Source organism: Bufo bufo, chromosome 3, assembly GCF_905171765.1.
Source record: "Bufo bufo chromosome 3, aBufBuf1.1, whole genome shotgun sequence".
NCBI classification, from domain to species: Eukaryota; Metazoa; Chordata; class Amphibia; order Anura; family Bufonidae; genus Bufo; species Bufo bufo.
Window position 1 is genome coordinate 658,164,907 of NC_053391.1, and position 15,799 is coordinate 658,180,705.

The window sequence follows — 15,799 nt, forward strand, 5'->3', positions numbered from 1 at the left end:
CATAGAGAAAGCCTATGAGTGCTGCTTCCCCACCCACCTATAGAGAAAGCCTGTGAATCCTGCTTCCCCACACATGTATAGAGAAAGCCTATGAGTCCTACTTCCTCCACCCATTTATAGAGAATCTATGTGAGTCTTGCTTTCCCTACCTATTCAGAGAGAAAATCTGTGAATCCAGCTACCCCATCCATTCATGCTGAAAGCCTGTAAGTCCTACTTCCCCACCAACTGAAAGAGAGCTTGTGAGTTCTGCTTCCCCCAACCACTCATAGTGATTGACAGTTTTCTATACAGGTAGAGACTTGTCAATCACATTTGTTGGCGGGGCGGAGGAGCAGTACTTCAGCTTTGTCTCTGTAGAAAATTATATATTTTAGTGTTAGCCCTTCTATCATTTTCTGCTCTCAGACAGAAGGCCTGACAGCAGCATAGATTCAGTCAGTGCCAAAAGGGGAGAGCAGAGGCTGCAATCAAAACTGACCTCTTGTTGTCCTACAAGTGGGCAGAAGATTAGTGACATTTCAGGAACAAAGCATCCATCCATACTAGATAAAACTACTACATTTCACACTTTCACATAAGGTATACAGGTCCTATACAGCACAAATCATTAGTAGTTAGATGGTGAGCCCAGACAGTTTCACCAGAGCCACAAGATATGTCTTTAAAGTCAATGTAGAAACCTTGTAATCATAACCATTGATGGACACCTGAAGCTGGTGGATTGTTTACATGTGGCCTACCGTATATTAAATGTGCATTTGCTCAACAGTAATTTTCCCATTACAACTCACCTCCTTCAGCAGAGCAGATGAATACAATGTCACTGAAGGGTCCATCACCTTTATTATTGTATACCCCAACTTTAACCTCAAAAGGGGTGAGTGGTGGGGTGCTCTCATCTCTATAGATAAATTTAGAGGCATCAGAAGAGGTCACCATTTTCTCCTTCCATCCTCTGGTGTCATTAGGTCTGAAGGCGACAATGTATCCAAATCCTTCACCATTCTGAAACTCTTCTGAGACAGGCTGCAAGAAACATACCCTTGATGAATATACAATGTGCACCTCAAAAAAAATATATATATATGATTTTTGTGACACAGTTTAGCATTTTGCCTGGAGTGGCTCTCCATTCTGGTCTCCTCTATGATGTATGAGCCACAAAAGACTACATCGGAGCTGCTATTATTTATGGACTGTCTCCAAAATACTAATGCATTGATGGAACATAAAAGAAAATAGTTACAAGGACATTTGCATACCTCCCAAGTTATCACCAATTCATGGCGTCTTCCACTGCCCCCGCTGACATTTGCTGGAGGAGTTTTCGGCACTAAGAGGAAAAGAGTATAATCATTACATTTTTACATCCGATTACATTATAGCGGCAAATATTGGATGACAGAGAGGTAAAAGAGGAGAGAATATTTAAAAGAAGAAAAACTGCTACAAGAGGACATAGTTTTAAATTAGAGGGGCAAAGGTTTAAAAGTAATATCAGGAAGTATTACTTTACTGAGAGAGTAGTGGATGCATGGAATAGCCTTCCTGCAGAAGTGGTAGCTGCAAATACAGTGAAGGAGTTTAAGCATGCATGGGATAGGGATAAGGCCATCCTTCATATAAGATAGGGCCAGGGGCTATTCATAGTATTCAGTATATTGGGCAGACTAGATGGGTCAAATGGTTCTTATCTGCCGACACATTCTATGTTTCTATGTTTCTATGTTTCTATGTTTCTACATACAGGGTTTGGCATCCAGCTTTCCTAGAGCTCTGACTGGCTATTCTGTCTGGTAATGCAGTAGTATTAATCTCTTGCATATGGTAATCTATAGAAGATTACTTATTAGATGGGGCTACGCGGAATCTTGGCCACACCAATGACCACTGTGTAGTGGTGCAGGCACCGAACTGAACTGAATGGGCGATCCTTGGTGATGCGGTGGGTTTTGCTGCCAAGACCGCTATTTAGCCCCAGCCTTAGGGCTCTTGCACACGAGAGTATTTTCTTTCAGTGTCAGCTCTGTTTTTTTTTGCGGACCGTATGCGGAACCATTCATTTCCATGGGACCGCAAAAAGTTACTCCGTGTGCATTCCGTTTCCGTATGTCCGCATGTCCGTTCCGCAAAAAAAGAACATGTCCTATTATTGTCTGCATAACAGACAAGGATAGGACTGTTCTTTTAGGGGCCAGCTGTTCCATTCCGCAAGATACGGAATGCACATGGACGTCATCCGTATTTTTGCAGATCCGTGTTTTGCAGATCGCAAAATACATTCGGTCGTATGCATGAGCCCTTAGAAGTAGAAGAAAGCTGTGCAAGGTTTGTTATATTACAGCATGAGATCTTATAATAGAGGTCGTATTGGCTGTCACCCAGTTTTCCTAGAAATAGATATCAGTACAGACACCGTATGACTCAATTCAACCGCAAAGCAACAATTAATGTAGATATATACAAGCAGTACATAAAACAAACCAAGAGAATAATACTAAAATAAAAGAGGATATGTCTTGTACAGCTTGTAAATATGATCATGGTGGGATCGTAAGATTAAAGAGTTGCCCAGGACTCAGTATCAGGGAAGCCGCATGCTTGTGATGCATCGGGTTGACCGGGAGCAACAACAACTAAAAATAATCAGACCAAAGGGGGAAATAAAATGAAATAAACAAACAATTATATACCTGTTAAACCTCTGCACTTCAGCACCACAACTATAGGGCCGGGTCCATGTTTACTGTGCTGCGGCAATGATGTCCTATCAACACATGCGACTAACCACTGGCCTCAACTGTCTTACGGCTGAGGTCAGTTGTTGGCTGCAGTAATAATTTCTGTCAACATGATGTCATTGTTGCAGCACCGTAAACAAAGACCGACAAGAGACACCTGAGCAGAAGCTAGTTCTGCCTATTCAGGTTTTTTATACACATACTAGTCACCTTGAAGGTGTTCTCAGTGATCTTACTCATGGTCCCTGGCTCTCAGGACATGGCTTCTGCTGCCAGTGACTCACTATATGTACACCTGGTTCTCAGCGACACAGCTCCTTAGATTCCCAATCCGCACACCTGCTCTTGGTCCCTCATCTTCTGGTCACCTGAAGGCATGTGTGAAGAGCTGGCTGTGGACTAAAGATTACTGGACCAATGGACTTAGAGCTGAATCCACAGCTCTAAGTGATACAAACATTTTCCAGCACAAAGCACTGGTTACTTTATTGTTGTGGTTTATAAGGTGTATTCATTTTCTGGTATTTTAAGGAGCATATAAACTAATAGATTATGGTTAATGGATCGAGGAAGCGCACCAGGAATGGAGGACTAGAGGGGTTCCCGTCTTGACTCCATCAACCTACGGACCCTGTGGCTTCACTGTGAAATTTGGGAGCGGCTCCTTGAGAAACACAGTTCACACATACACATGCCATGCTCATCCAGATCCCAGAACCATGAAGTGAGACATGCTGGCTGGATCTTATGTCCACGAGATTGGTAATTAGAGTAAAGCAATTATTCCATTAGCCTAGTTAGTGTCTCGGGGGCTTCAATTAAGCCATTGTTGTACCAGCCACCACTCCCGTTATGTGCATGGTGATGGTTAGAGCTAGTGGTGCCGTCCCCACAGAGGGTCTGACATGTAGTCTCAGATGAGGTGCCTCGCCTCAGGGAAATTGATCCACCAATGCACAGTTAGTACAACTTCCATCTCGAATGGATTTTCTGCGACTGTTGCGTCGCAGTCGCAGCATGTTGCATGTTGCAGTTCGACACCATAGACTGCCATTATAAAAATTGTCGCGCGACATTGGTGCAACAAAATGTTGCGCGACAAATGTCGTCGTGTAGACCTAGCCTAAGCGGGCACAACATTTGACATGGCATGCAAGTTACTGGACAACATTCTGATTGCTTGACATGATGTTAATTTTGGAGAGTGGTACGAAACATCCCCGGGCAATCGCAGCGCACAGCTCACAGCCTGGGAGGTTTTTTTCTCTCAGGCTGTGAGCTGTGCGCTGCGATTGGCCAGCGCTGCAGCCTAGGAGAAGGAGACGCCCACAGGACAAGGGAAGACACCGCCTACTATAACTTAAGGAGCAAAGGTACCGGAGGGCATAACGGGAGAATGGAGCGGCGCCCGGGGATAATAGTAAGTGCAGTGAGATCCCCGGGCGCCGCTCTACATGGCAGCATACTTAGTTCACATAGTTTTTACAAGTGAAAGGTCCTCTTTAAGCACTCTTGGGTGTAATACATCTGGACCCGGAGTTCACAATTGCCTTATTTAACTTATCTTGGACCATATCTACAGTTAGCCAATTGAGTATATTACTGGATGTACAATTGAGTATATTACTGGATGTACTAACAGCCCCAGCACCACAGATATCAGCTCCTTTCTCTTCTTTGTATATACAGAGCTAAAAAAAGCATTTAGTAACTCTGCCTTTTCCTTATCTTCAGTGACTAACCCCCCTTTAACATTATTTATCCTACCTGCTTGGACCTTGGTTTTGTAGCATTTATATATTTAAAGAATTTTTTAGGGATTTGTTTTGCTCTCTTTTGCCACCTGCTGTTTGTTTTGTATTTTTGCAAATTTTATCATCTTTTTACAGATTTTATTAAGCCCTTTGTAAACTTCAAATGCCATAACTGACCCCTCAGATTTGTATCTTTTTTTTTGTCTTTTATTGCCCTTTTTACAGTAGCTGTAAGACATGGGGGGTTTCATTTTAGCCGTTTATACTTGTTACCTAAAGGAATAATTTTTTTTAGTGCAATTACTCAATGTGGATTTAAAGCTCTCCCATTTATCCTCAGTATTATTATAGTAAGTAGCTGCACCCAGTCTATGCTCTAATATGCTGCCCTCAACCCAGGGAAATTAGCCTTTTTAAAATTTAGTGTCTTTGCTCTGCCTGACAGAGTTTGCTTCTTATAGTTTAGGGGGAATATAATTATATTGTGGTCACTATTACCTAGTGTTTCTCGAACAGTAACATCCAACAGAGCATCGCCCCTAGTGGGAGCTTCTACAAACTGGCCCATAAAGTGGTCCTGCAGCAAGTTGAGGAATCTTCTCCCCTTTGCAGTTGAGGCAGAATCTTGACCCCAGTCAATGTCTGGGAAGTTAAAATCTCCCATTATGACCACTGTACCAGCCTGTGCCGCCCGCTCTATTTGGTTATACTGCTTCTATCTTCTCTGAGATGTTAGGGGGTCTATAGATTACACCAAGTATTATTTTTTTCAGTTTTTATATCCCTTTGAAATTCCACCCATAAGGTTTCCACATCCTCACCTTCCGCACCCACAATTGCCTCTTTCACACTTGTCTTCAGATCACTCCTCACATACAGGCACACACCACCTACTAAGCAGCTACTTACTATAATAATACTGAGGATAAATGGGAGAGCTTTAAATCCACATTGAGTAATTGCACTAAAAAAAATTATTCCTTTAGGTAACAAGTATAAACGGCTAAAATGAAACCCCCCATGTCTTACAGCTACTGTAAAAAGGGCAATAAAAGACAAAAAAAAGATACAAATCTGAGGGGTCAGTTATGGCATTTGAAGTTTACAAAGGGCTTAATAAAATCTGTAAAAAGATGATAAAATTTGCATTGACCCTATCTTTCCTAAATAGTGTAAAACCCTCAATATTAACAGCCCAGTCATGTGAAGAGTCCAACCATGTCTCAGCCACACCAACTACATCTATGTGTTCTTCTAGTACCATAGCCTCCAGCTCCCCCATTTTGCTAGCTAAACTTCTGGCATTTGTGAAAATACATTTTAAATTACTATTATCTGTAAAGTAAATATCTGGGATTTTTGGGTTACCTTGGTTGATGTTTGTATGTAACAGGTTCGTGTTACCAGCAGCTCTATTTTTCATCAGTTTACAGTTCTGCCCAGTCTTCTCCCTACTTTTCTCACTAACCCCAGCCCCCACTAAATCCCCACTGTCCCCTCCTATATCCCACTCTCTACACTATCTACCCCCTTATTAGTATGACCCCCCACCCTCCCCCAGATCCTAGTTTAAAAGCTCCTCCAGCCGTCAAAATATTTTTTCCCCCAGGGCAGTTGCACCCTCCCCATTAAGGTGCAGCCTGTCCCTACTGTAGAGCCTGTAACCGACCGAGAAGTCAGCCCAGTTCTCCATGAACCCAAACCTTTCCTTTCTGCACCAGCTTCTGAGCCACTTATTTAAAGGGGTTGTCTCACATGGACAATGGGGGCATATCGCTAGGATATGCCACCGTAGTCTTATAGGTGCGGAACCCTGCAAGGTGGTGGCTGAAGGACTCCGGTCAGGCCACCACCAACCGGCCCCCTATAGAAGTGAATGGGAGCATACCGCGCATGCGTGGCCCCCGCTCCCATTCATTTCTATGGGGCCGACGGAAATAGCCAAGCCAGCTCTCGGCTATTTTTGCTGGCCCCATAGAAAATTAATGGAGTGTGGCTGCGCATACGCAGTGTGCCCTCCTTCACTTGCGGGGCTCCGTTCTCGATATAGGTGATATAGGTTAACTCCCTAAGCTCCCTATATCTCTGCATAGAGTTTTGGAAAGTGTTAAAGATGGGCATTCCCTTCCAACCAGAAAATCCACAATTTCACAAGAGTTTAATATTTTTTTTTGGTCTTTTTAGCGACAAACTTTAGCAGAAATTCTACTGTCACCAGATCCTACTGTGTAATGCTATAGAAAAAAAAAATCCCATAAAAGACAAAAACTTCTTCCTAATAATGAGTTTGATCCTGAGGATTCTAGTCCCATGTTACCTACGCCAGACGCTCTAGATTTTGTACAAACCTCCAGTTCATATCACTCAGTGTAATGTGTAACTATCAGTGTAATTTATCACTGCATTCGCATGGTTATAAAACTTGCATATTGACACATAATTAGTATATTCTGAGTCTTCTGCATATTAATTGTTTGTAATGAGGCACATAAAGAAGACAGCCTTGCTCTAATGACGAGCTGAAACGACACAACATTTCATTTTGCATCGTCTTGTCCTGACAGTTGGGAACAGATGTACAGATGGCGAGCCCAAATAAAAAGCCTAGAAATGAAAAAGATGGAAAATCTTTACAATATTGGATGAAACTTGAATTACAATAACTAAGATGTGAAAGCTAAAAGGAAATTTGAACCCAACTGGTAATTGAAAACAGGGGCAAGCCAGGTGCCATTGTTCCCAACTGTCTCCAGTGTGCAAGCCACCATTTCCTGCAGAAGGTCATGTCACTGACAGCTGTTCATTTACACACAACATGCTCTGGGACTGAGATAGTTTCTATGTGTAGTAACATTGCTATAATCTGGCATAATGAGACCCGATGCTGGATTATCGGATATGCAGTATTGTATATCAAAGGGTAAAAATATTAGATTTTGCATATACTGAAATCATCCTTTTAATAATTTGCTAACTATTGTCAGTCTTCTTCTCATGTTTGGCTAGTTTAGAAAGCCCATTTTCAAATGCCATACGACAGAAGGGTGGTCCCACTTATAGAGCACTCCTCCCTTTAAAGGACACGTTAATTCATTACATGGACAGCTTGTTAATAATAGAAATTGTGTAATGCTTCATTTCACCTGTGGTGGTGCTGTAGAGAAAATTAAATGTTTGCAGACGGATTTCCCCAGCGATCACAAGTGATCACAAGCAGCAGGCTTATCGTTGAGAAATCCTTCTAACAAAAAAGGGATCTTTGAAAGTTGGAAACCCCATTAAATAGCAATTAAATATTAAATGTAGTAATCTTATGTTAATGTTAATCTCCTCATCTTGTGCACTGATACTTTTGTGTCTAGTATTAGAATTAAAACTATGAGAAAAATATTTAAAAAAATCTTCTAGATGTACCCCAGAATAGGAGCCATTTACACACTGTTTTTAATAACAAACTTCAGACCAGACCTGTCTTTGCCTGTGAGGCAAGTTGCTGGAGCAGAAGCCTTTCCCCTACTCTGTCTGCAACCGGAGACCTAAAATGACAAACCCCGTCTCTAGCTGTCTGCACCGGGAAAGACTGGTAAATGGTGTGTAGGGGCCAATATGTGGGAGGAAGGCACTCTATATACATCATGGAGGTAATCAATTATAGGAGTAATGGCTGCAGCCAAGAATGACTCGGGACAGTGGAACAGTTGGGCCAGGATCGGCAGGAGATTAAAATGTTGAGTTTTGTGAGGAAACCCTGTTTCAAATATTTCTAATCCATATAATGAGTAATGGTAATTACAAGAGCCCTAACAAGTAGAGGTAAAGTTTGAACTACAACACAACCCTGCCAACTACAACACAACCCTGCCAACTACAACACAACCCTAAACAACGAGAATAAACTGAGATTAAACAGGTATATCAAAAATAAATCCTGTATTGAATAAATAATATATATAGACGAAGACGTGAGACAACAGATAAAAAATGGCTACATCTGAGGAGGCATATCAGCACAGGTGAAACATGAAGGGGAGGAATGGAGTACAAGAACGGAGGCAGAAAAAGAGAGTACAATGCCTCACTAAAATCAGCATGTACTTCTGTAACCACAATTACTTAGTATATGGGGGCAAAAAAAAATACTAAAAATACTAAGGTGCAGGTGCATCCTTTGCACTTGCACCTTAGTATTTTTAGTGTTTTTTTTGCACACTGTGTATTTCTTCACCTGGCGTCCCTCAGTTCCAGCTGCGCTTGCGCCGGTATCGTCACTTCCGCCCTTCTGATTCACTTCCGCCAGTCCTTCGACGAAGTTCCCGATCACATGACTGGAAGTCTAAGGTGACGTATTGTCACCTGATCATAGGTTACTATGTTACCGGACGCCAGGCTCTGATAATATACATACAGCTTCTGGAGAGAATCTTTCTGGGACGCAATGCGGGCGATCCAGAGCACACCAGAGCATAACCATTCATTCCAGCATTTATTTTACCATATTATACATAAAGCACTGTAGTGCGGGAACTACTGTTGTCATTCAGGGTCCATTTTTATATTATATTACATTTCTTTTCTTTTCTGGGTGAATTACTGTTCGGCGTATCCACCATTCAATCTATAGCTGGTATATAGACCATAAGCTCCAGGGGGAGTCAACCCCCAGCCCCCATGGCCCTCCAGCCCTATAGTCACATTCATTCTTACGGGTTCTGGGGAATGGGGGGCTATACTCCAAAAATTGGATAAGCCTTCTCCCTTACCCCTTCTCCTTTTAATTTTTTGGATATACTGCCGTTTCATTATCCAGCTCAGTCACCATATCACTCCATTTTCATTACTATTAATCCCTAGAATGACAGCAGCAGATTCCCTATTCACAGTCATCGGTCATTAGATCCATTTTCTCCGGTATACATCTGGATAGCATCACACTACCTTCCAGAAGCTCCCCTAATGGATTAAGTCACTCCACTAGTAAATATTTTATAGATTCCAGGTACGGTTCTCGCACGGCTGCATCTAAAAGTCAAGATAAAAATAGAAAAATATACATAAAAAATGAGGATACATAAAAGTGAAATGATATGGTACATAGGCAAAAGGGGTCAAATTATATAAAAGGAAAACACACATATGGCTTTTGGCCAGATGTGTGGAGTACACATCCTGATTTAGGGTTCAGAAGAGAGAGCCTACCTTAAATTCCCTATTCAGGCCTTTTAGCTCCATGGTCCCTAATTCATAGATCCACCGTAGCTCTTTCTTTTTTAATAGCTTCTCCCTATCACCACCTCTCCTCAACCTGGGAACACTATCTATTATCCTATATCTAAGCTGGGAAACATTTATCTATGAAGATCTATGAATTAGAGACCATGGAGCCAAAAGGCCTGAATAGGGAATTTAAGGTAGGCTCACTCTTCTGAACCCTAAATCAGGATGTGTACTCCACACATCTGGCCAAAAGCAATATGTGTGTTTTCCTTTTATATAATTTGACCCCTTTTGCCTATGTACCATATCATTTCACTTTTATGTATCCTCATTTTTTATGTATATTTTTCTATTTTTATCTTGACTTTTAGATGCAGCCGTGCACGTGCTGTGCGAGAACCGTACCTGGAATCTATAAAATATTTACTAGTGGAGTGACTTAATCCATTAGGGGAGCTTCTGGAAGGTAGTGTGATGCTATCCAGATGTATACCGGAGAAAATGGATCTAATGACCGATGACTGTGAATAGGGAATCTGCTGCTGTCATTCTAGGGATTAATAGTAATGAAAATGGAGTGATATGGCGACTGAGCTGGATAATGAAACGGCAGTATATCCAAAAAATTTAAAGGAGAAGGGGTAAGGGAGAAGGCTTATCCAATTTTTGGAGTATAGCCCTCCATTCCCCAGAACCCGTAAGAATGAATGTGACTATAGGGCTGGAGGGCCATGGGGGCTGGGGGTTGACTCCCCCTGGAGCTTATGGTCTATATACCAGCTATAGATTGAATGGTGGATACGCCGAACAGTAATTCACCCAGAAAAGAAAAGAAATGTAATATAATATAAAAATGGACCCTGAATGACAACAGTAGTTCCCGCACTACAGTGCTTTATGTATAATATGGTAAAATAAATGCTGGAATGAATGGTTATGCTCTGGTGTGCTCTGGATCGCCCGCATTGCGTCCCAGAAAGATTCTCTCCAGAAGCTGTATGTATATTATTAGAGCCTGGCGTCCGGTAACATAGTAACCTATGATCAGGTGACAATACGTCACCTTAGACTTTCAGTCATGTGATCGGGAACTCAGTCGAAGGACTGGCGGAAGTGAATCAGAAGGGCGGAAGTGACGATACCGGCGCAAGCGCAGCTGGAACTGAGGGACGCCAGGTGAAGAAATACACAGTGTGCTAATACACCGGAGCGATGTAGGTCCGGGGCGGGGCTGAAACAGCATGGAGGCACGGTAGGCAAAGACCTAATAACTGAACTGATGAGGATTTGTGTTTTGTATTGTATGTTTGAAACGGTATAATGTACATAGAGGGTTAAAAGGGCATGTCTAAACTGAGGCCAATGTGAGGACAAGGGGAGGTATTTATATGTTCACTGTACCACTGTTTTATTGTGCTTGATAAAGACCACTTGGTCGAAACGTTGCCACAAGAGGTGAAATAAAAGAAATTGGGATTGAACCATCTGAGTGCCGCGGCTTCTTCATTTTTTGCTACTTATTACGGGAACCCTCAGACCGGGATCCAACGCTGCAGGCACCACCACGAATTGGAATACTGGGACTCCAGTGAGTAGTGCTGACCTAATATATATTTTTTCCTACCTCCTCAGATGTAGCCATCGTTTATCTGTTGTCTCACGTTCTCGTCTATATATGTTATTTATTCAATAAAGGATTTATTTTTGATGAAATACCCGTTTAATCTCAGTTTATTCTCGTTGTTTGGTATATCTATGTACACTGAGTGTGGTTTTACTTACTCTTTCCGGGTCTATTTAACATAGTACATCTAATTACCGTTTATGTGTATGTCTATGTTTTGTGTAACCTACTTGTAATAAAACACAACCGAGCAAACTACAACACAACTCTGCCAACTACAACACATCCCTGCTCAAAGTGAAAATTGCAAAAGATGGGGAAAAAGAAGTGCTGAATGGGGCTTAGAAAACCCCTTTTCATACACCCTATTAGGCAATTCTGAGTGAAAGTGGTTGTTTCAAGTTTGCAAGTTATCCCCTCTCCACAGGATAGGGCATACCTGACTGATTGGGGATCTGACCCCTGGGATCCTCAGTACAGCTCTCACCTATTTCCGGTTGTCCTTTAGAAAATGAGTGAAGCACCTGGGCACATGCTCAATGTGTCTCTCCATCAGAGTGGAGGAACAATTATAAAGAGTCATTTGCTCTGTAGGACCTTGTCCTGCACTATACAGACAATTCAACAGAATGGGGGAGATTTATCAAAACTGGTGCTAAGGAAAAGTGACTTAGTTGCCCATAGCAAACAGTCAGATTCCACCTTTCATTTTTCAGAGATACTTTGAAAAAAGGATCAATCTGATTGGTTGCAATGGACAATTAAGCCACTTTTCCTTAGCACTAGTTTTGATAAATCTCCCTCTTAGTTTTTCCTGTGGTGACTTACAACCCAATTTCCTGCAAATTACAGCTGGTTTCTGGGGGTTCCAGATTATGATCAAAAACCCTACTAACAAGCAGGTTGAACCCCCTTTAACTAGTGCTGTGTCTCCTTCAATTTGATGCTAGTTAGGGTCTAGTTGGGGTCTTGGTAGGCACATATCACAGAAACTAAAGTGTTTGCATTTCCTAGCTTTATGTAATTACTTTCTATGGTGGAAATCACTGTTAATTTTGATAGGTACCTTTCAGTGCTTGCTCAGCTGATTCTACTAGGCTCCAGCAAAAGTCTCAGACTCTTAGTCTCAGTAGGGCAACATCTATTTTCTACTCTTTCTTCCTCTCTCAGTTGATTAGGCATAGCTCATATGAACTATCTTGTTACATATTTCATACCTGACCTTCAAGAAACAATTTGAAGGTCCCAAAATACCATTGAGGAACGTCATGAAACCATAAAGATGCCAGAAGAGCTAAACTGATCATTCACAAACGACCCCCCAGAGGGTGACTACATTGACAGGGCGTGTAAGAGGATTATTGATCACCTTTAATGCTTAAACATACCCAAAATGTTGCCGTTTGTTAGACATTGTGCCCCATCCCTACCTTTCGTCTGAATAATGTGATGGAAATTAGCATACCCAGTGCAGTCTATAATTTATCCAAGAGGAAAATGTAAATTGACAGATACAGTGGAGCGAGCAGCCATTAAGCAACAAGTTTCTTCGTGTTGATGCTAATTTATTGCTAAAACTTCAAATTGCTCTCTAGGTTCTTCTTTATGCAATGAAGAGTAAGCACAAACAGCAAATATCTAAGAGTATGCAAGGAGGAAAAAAGATATAAGACAATGCACTTAAAGGGAAAGTCTGGTAAATATTAAATGATTCATTTGGGAGTAAAGGCATTTTTTTGGCCACAGTGGTCGGTGTTTAGTAGTTAAAGAGGCCTATAGCACGCTCTTAAGAAATCTCAATAGGGTATAATAAGAGATTCAAAGTCACAGCGCCCCACATTCCCCCTGGAATCGAATCCACACAAGGAAAAGGGGACAAAATCCATGGAGATGACAGAAACTTGTAAATCTTTGTTCGTCCATAAAAATAAAAATATATATTTTGACCCTCACAGGGACCTTTCTCTCTATCTTCAAGCATATACATGTGGTTTCTAACAGGGTACAATAACAGTATAATATCAATAGAGTGTAAATAGAAGAACAAAACCCATTATATGTTAAAGGAGTTGTCAGGGTTCAGAGCTGAACCCGGACATATTCCCGTTTCACCCAGGCAGCCCCCCTGATATGAACATTGGAGCATTTCATGCTCCGATGCTCTCCTTTGCCCTGCACTGAATCATGCAGGGCAAGGGCTTTTTTTTTTTATCTGGTGACGTACCGGGCTCTCCATGGATAATCTAGGTGGAGGCTTCAGCCCAGCAGTAAGCTTGGTGACGTCACCGGCACTAATGGGTGGACTTTAGCGCTGTCCTAGCCTATAAAACGGCTAGGGCAGCACTAAAACCTGCCCATCAGCGCCGGTGACGTCACCGGAAACACTGTTAGGCGGAAGCCCCTGACTAGCAGTGTAAAGATGTAAACTAAAAAAGCCCTTGACCTGTGCGATACAGTGCAGGGCAAGGGAGAGCATTGGAGCATGATATGCTTCAAAGCTTATATCAGAGGGGCTGCCTGGGTGAAAATGAGGATATGTTCGAGTTTAGTTTTGAACCCAGACAATCCCTTTAAAAGAAACAAAAAAACTTACATTCTGTATAAAAAATTTTTACACAGACCAGGAGATATCCAGTGGAATACTAACTCATTGCATATGTGCCTGAACTAGCCACTAGTAGTAGTTTATGCCTCCATCTCCTTAATAGCAGTGGTAAGCTGACAACTGCCAAAACAACCAGCTGCTCCCGCAGTTTGTAGTCAGAGAGGACATAACTAATCTGTCACAGAGATTTGTGATGCTATACCATATACACTCTGGGGTACATTTATTAACCCCTATTCTCAAGAAAACTGGCGTCAAAAAGTGTTTGTGCGAAATCTCACAACTGGGGTTTAGACCCTCCAGCATAGGTTATACCAGAAAGCTACACCAGCTCCCTTACTGCCGTATATTTCCGTTTCAGTGCACAAACCTGCACAGATGTGCCAAATTTATTAAAAAAGGGTGCACTTCTAAATAGTTTTGGATAATCTGACACCAACAGGGGACATTTATCTTAATAAATGTTGCCCTTTATTTGTGATGTTATAAATATATTGCACCTGTCTTGATATATTCTGATATATTCTGCTCCTGTCTTGATATCCCCTGTGCTGCCGGAGGATGCGCCTAATTTATGACGAGGCGTGACAATTTTTTTTAAAAGTCACAGTTAAAATATCGCACCTGCGACTTGCGATAAATCTCTCCCAATGTGTCTATTATTGTGGAGATACACGGAAGGGAAAGGGCAAGAATTTGATTGGCACACCAATAATTAATTGGATCTATTTAGGCCTGGTTTATACCATTTTTATGCTGGACAAAGACCCCTGTTGTGGGTCGAAACATTAGCATTATACAGTTCTTATTGATATCAATGGCCTATTTGTGAAATTGATGTAAAGTAAGTGCTTTTAGGGCATATGGACATCATACATGGTAGTCCCCAACTCATAATGGACAGCCACTTTGTATGAGTGACTCTGATTTTGGCAGAAGTGAGCCGTCCTTCTATTAGAGGACCATTCATCTGAATGGCCACCACATCATACTACATATACCAGCAGGTTGTGGCTCTCCCAGGCATCAATTGATTGCTAGGTGTACCAAGAACGGGACCAGGAAGGATCATCTGCCATCCCCAGTGGTAACATTTCGAGAGGGATTGCCTCTAATAAGACAACTCCTTTAAAGACTAAAAGGATACATCCGATTACCTCTTTCCATGACTATCTCAAGATAAACCAGACGCATAAAAATACCAAAGAAAACATTTATGAAGGTTGATGAATTCTGATCCAATAAAATCCCAGCTGCTTCTTTTATTTGTGGAGATAATTCACATTTGTAGCATGGCTGGCAGTTGATTCATTTACTCTTCAGAAATATTGATGATTCGCAACTTCTACGGTTTCTCCAGTGAAGCAATGAAAACATCATCCTCTCCGCTATGCTGTCCGCCGTCCACTGGCCTCATCCAGTGGGTGCCTGAAGGATTGTGCTGCATATTGATGCCTTCCACTGGTCTCGGGAATCATACTATAGTTCATCAGATCTCCAAGAGGGAGGTTAAATTACGTGTCATTTTATTTTGTAACAAAGTGATTCGGAAAACAGATGTGACGCTTCTAATCATGACTGGAATCCACACCGTTTGAAAGCTCCAATTTATTAGTGACTCACTTTCCTTCTACAATTCTACATAAAAATAATAAATTCTGGCTGCGTGTTCGAGATTCTGTAGTTTATGATGAGTTCATGCCAGGTAATGATTTATACATAAAGTAAATGAAACCTCACTGGAACTCTGATTCATACAAATGATAAAGGTGTTCCGTCACAGACATTTGTAGCATGTGCAGTACCCCAGAAGGACTACTGCAAAGGGTTAACTAAAGCTAGCAATGTTAATCCAATG

The 15,799-nt window shown here is 41.7% G+C and overlaps 1 protein-coding gene across 1 annotated transcript in view; it reads right to left on the minus strand.

Annotated features, from left to right (window-relative positions):
• The window catches only part of CNTN5 (contactin 5), a 626,057-nt gene that overhangs the window by 88,234 nt on the left and 522,024 nt on the right, over positions 1–15,799 (minus strand). Inside the window, exons 18-19 of the mRNA XM_040422478.1 lie at positions 1,266–1,336; positions 795–1,029 (exon numbers count right to left, since the gene is read on the minus strand). Coding sequence (XP_040278412.1) covers positions 795–1,029; positions 1,266–1,336 — 306 coding nt within the window. The remainder of the gene's footprint in view (positions 1–794; positions 1,030–1,265; positions 1,337–15,799) is intronic.